The following is a 2,317-nucleotide window of genomic DNA, read 5'->3' as shown; positions in this document are numbered from 1 at the left end:
TCAGCTATAATACAAGAGAAAATCCTGTTTGCATTCTTGTCTCCTAGCACTTGGAACCTGTAAACACCTAAAGGAGCCTGCCTGCCATCACCATTACAGCTGGAGCATTACAGTGCTTGGGGAAGATTCTTCTACAGCTGAATTGCCAAAATCAAGGAAGACAAAGTAACTTTCTTCTTTGTCACCTTATTTTGAAGAGAAAGCTTACGACATTCACTAAAGTGGAATTCATTGAACCAATCCTAGAAAGCCAGTGAAGGAAACTGGACAAATATTTACCATCACCCTGAGCTGGAGCTGCTGAGATGATAACTGTACATTTTTGTGTGTTGATGTTTACTTGTTTTGCCAGATTACTTAAAGCTCATCTGCTAATCAATTCCTGAAAAATATGGCTGATTTTACTATATGGTGTCTCCTGTTTAGGGTAAGAGGGCAGAGGCCAAGAAATATTTTTACTTATGTTTCTAGTAAAAAGGTAAGTTTGTGAAAACTAAAAATGCTCCCAGGCTGCAAGAGAGCTTTGTTCTTTATGTCATCAACCAAGTTTCTATGTCTTGCTACAAGTTTCAATAATGTTTTTAAGAGACTATCCCCTATTATTTTTGCAGTTTAGGTGCAAAAAAAATGGAAGGGTTGAATTAAAATATCACTTTTCTTTTTTCATTCAGAACTGTCAGCTCTATAGCACACAAACAGGGAGATTTTTTTTTCAACAGAACATGAATCCAGGAGAGAAAACCATTTTCCAAGAGTATCTGACAAATCAGGGGACTGTGGTAAAGCCCTATTGCTGGCTAAGACAGAACCACAGCTGTGCTAAATGCCCCTACCACATACGGACTGGTGAAGCAGCGAGAGTCCCTTACGTGGAATTTTACAGGGTCTTTGGCTTCCCACGTAAATCAGCAGAGACTGCCCGAAATGAACGCCTTCTCTTCTATGAACTGAGGGGTTTCTCAGGCACAGTAGTTCAAAAAGGCCATGCTACAAACTGTGCTGAGCAAGACAACCATCCAGAATCTCTGCTGTTTGAGGCGGGTGGTTATCTGGAGGCAGTTACAGCTGCCTATGAAAACATCCAATGCATCATCCTCTACTCAAATTACTCGCCTTGTAACGAGGCTTACCACTGCTGCATAAGTAAAATCTACAACTTCTTGATGAAGTATCCAGAAATCATGCTCTGCATCTATTTCTCTCAGCTTTATCATACCAAGGACAGTTTCCCCACGGCCGTGTGGAATCGTGAAGCTTTGCAAAGCCTCTCCAGCCTGTGGCCTCGGGTGACTCTGCAGAGACTGCCTGGGGGGGCATGGCATTACCTCCTCTGCAATTTTGTGTATGGCACCCCAGGGTCAACCCTTCATCACCCAACTCCGCCGCCAAGAGCCTTAGCCAATGAACAAGATCCATGTCAAATTAGCAACTTCACGGGAATGAAACTTTATTTTAGCCTTTGCAGCGGAGAAGAACTTAAAGGCCTTTTCTTCTCCCAGCCTGGCCTCCCAGCAGCCTTTCCAAGCAATGAAAGGCAGTCTGCTGCCTCCAGTGTCTCAGAGATGCCAGGTGCCTTTCCCAGGCATGATTCTGCCCTCACAGAGCGAACATCTATACCCCAGACCTAAAAATACTGTAAGGCATTTAATGATGCCAAAAGAATAATGAAATGAAACTCGTAATTCTGAAATGTTGCCAAGCGGCAGACACCTACTTTAAAGATTATGCCAATCAAATGGCTTTTAGGCTGTAAAACTGAGAACACAGACGGTTAAAAAACCCCCAAACCACTAATAAAGTCACCTTTTACAAAAGTTAGCCTACAGAATAACTGATTATAAAGATAATATGCTTTGATTTTAGTCCTATACCTTTCAAGCAGAAACTCACAGCAATAAACCCAGAACCTCACTATCTTTAGATTACCTCCTGCGATTAATTTATTTGCTGCCCTTAAGCCAGTTTTACCAGAAAAATGTTAACAGTCCACAAGCTACAACCAGGTTGTAGCTTCCCAGCAGCTATGGTGGGACATCAGGCATAGTCTAAATTGCTCCTCTGACAAGAAAGTGGTTTTGCAGGTAAGGCGACATATTAATGAAGTTTTCCCACCAGCTGTTTCCATAATAATAGGAGATTATATATACACATAGATATGTGGTTTTGTGTATATTTCTTATTTTAGTGCCGCTGCCTTCCATTAAGGTGAAACCTCACAAAGCTGTGTAATTTTCTAATCAGTAAGAAAGAGCTAATAGGATAATATAGATAGCACAGATCTACACAATCTAAGCGTAGCTTGAAAAAGAGCGGGGGG

The 2,317-nt window shown here is 41.6% G+C and overlaps 1 protein-coding gene across 1 annotated transcript; it reads left to right on the top strand.

The window, feature by feature from the left end:
* The first annotated feature begins 722 nt into the window (after nucleotides 1-722).
* Nucleotides 723-1,665, top strand: APOBEC4 (apolipoprotein B mRNA editing enzyme, catalytic polypeptide-like 4 (putative)). Its single transcript, XM_010182705.1, is given in 2 exon segments — nucleotides 723-1,459; nucleotides 1,461-1,665. Coding segments are annotated over 2 exon segments (942 nt in total).
* The last annotated feature ends 652 nt before the right edge of the window (nucleotides 1,666-2,317 follow it).

Source organism: Mesitornis unicolor, unplaced genomic scaffold (assembly GCF_000695765.1).
Source record: "Mesitornis unicolor isolate BGI_N332 unplaced genomic scaffold, ASM69576v1 scaffold5924, whole genome shotgun sequence".
Classification (NCBI taxonomy): Eukaryota; Metazoa; Chordata; class Aves; order Mesitornithiformes; family Mesitornithidae; genus Mesitornis; species Mesitornis unicolor.
This window is presented reverse-complemented; position numbering and strand designations above follow the sequence as displayed.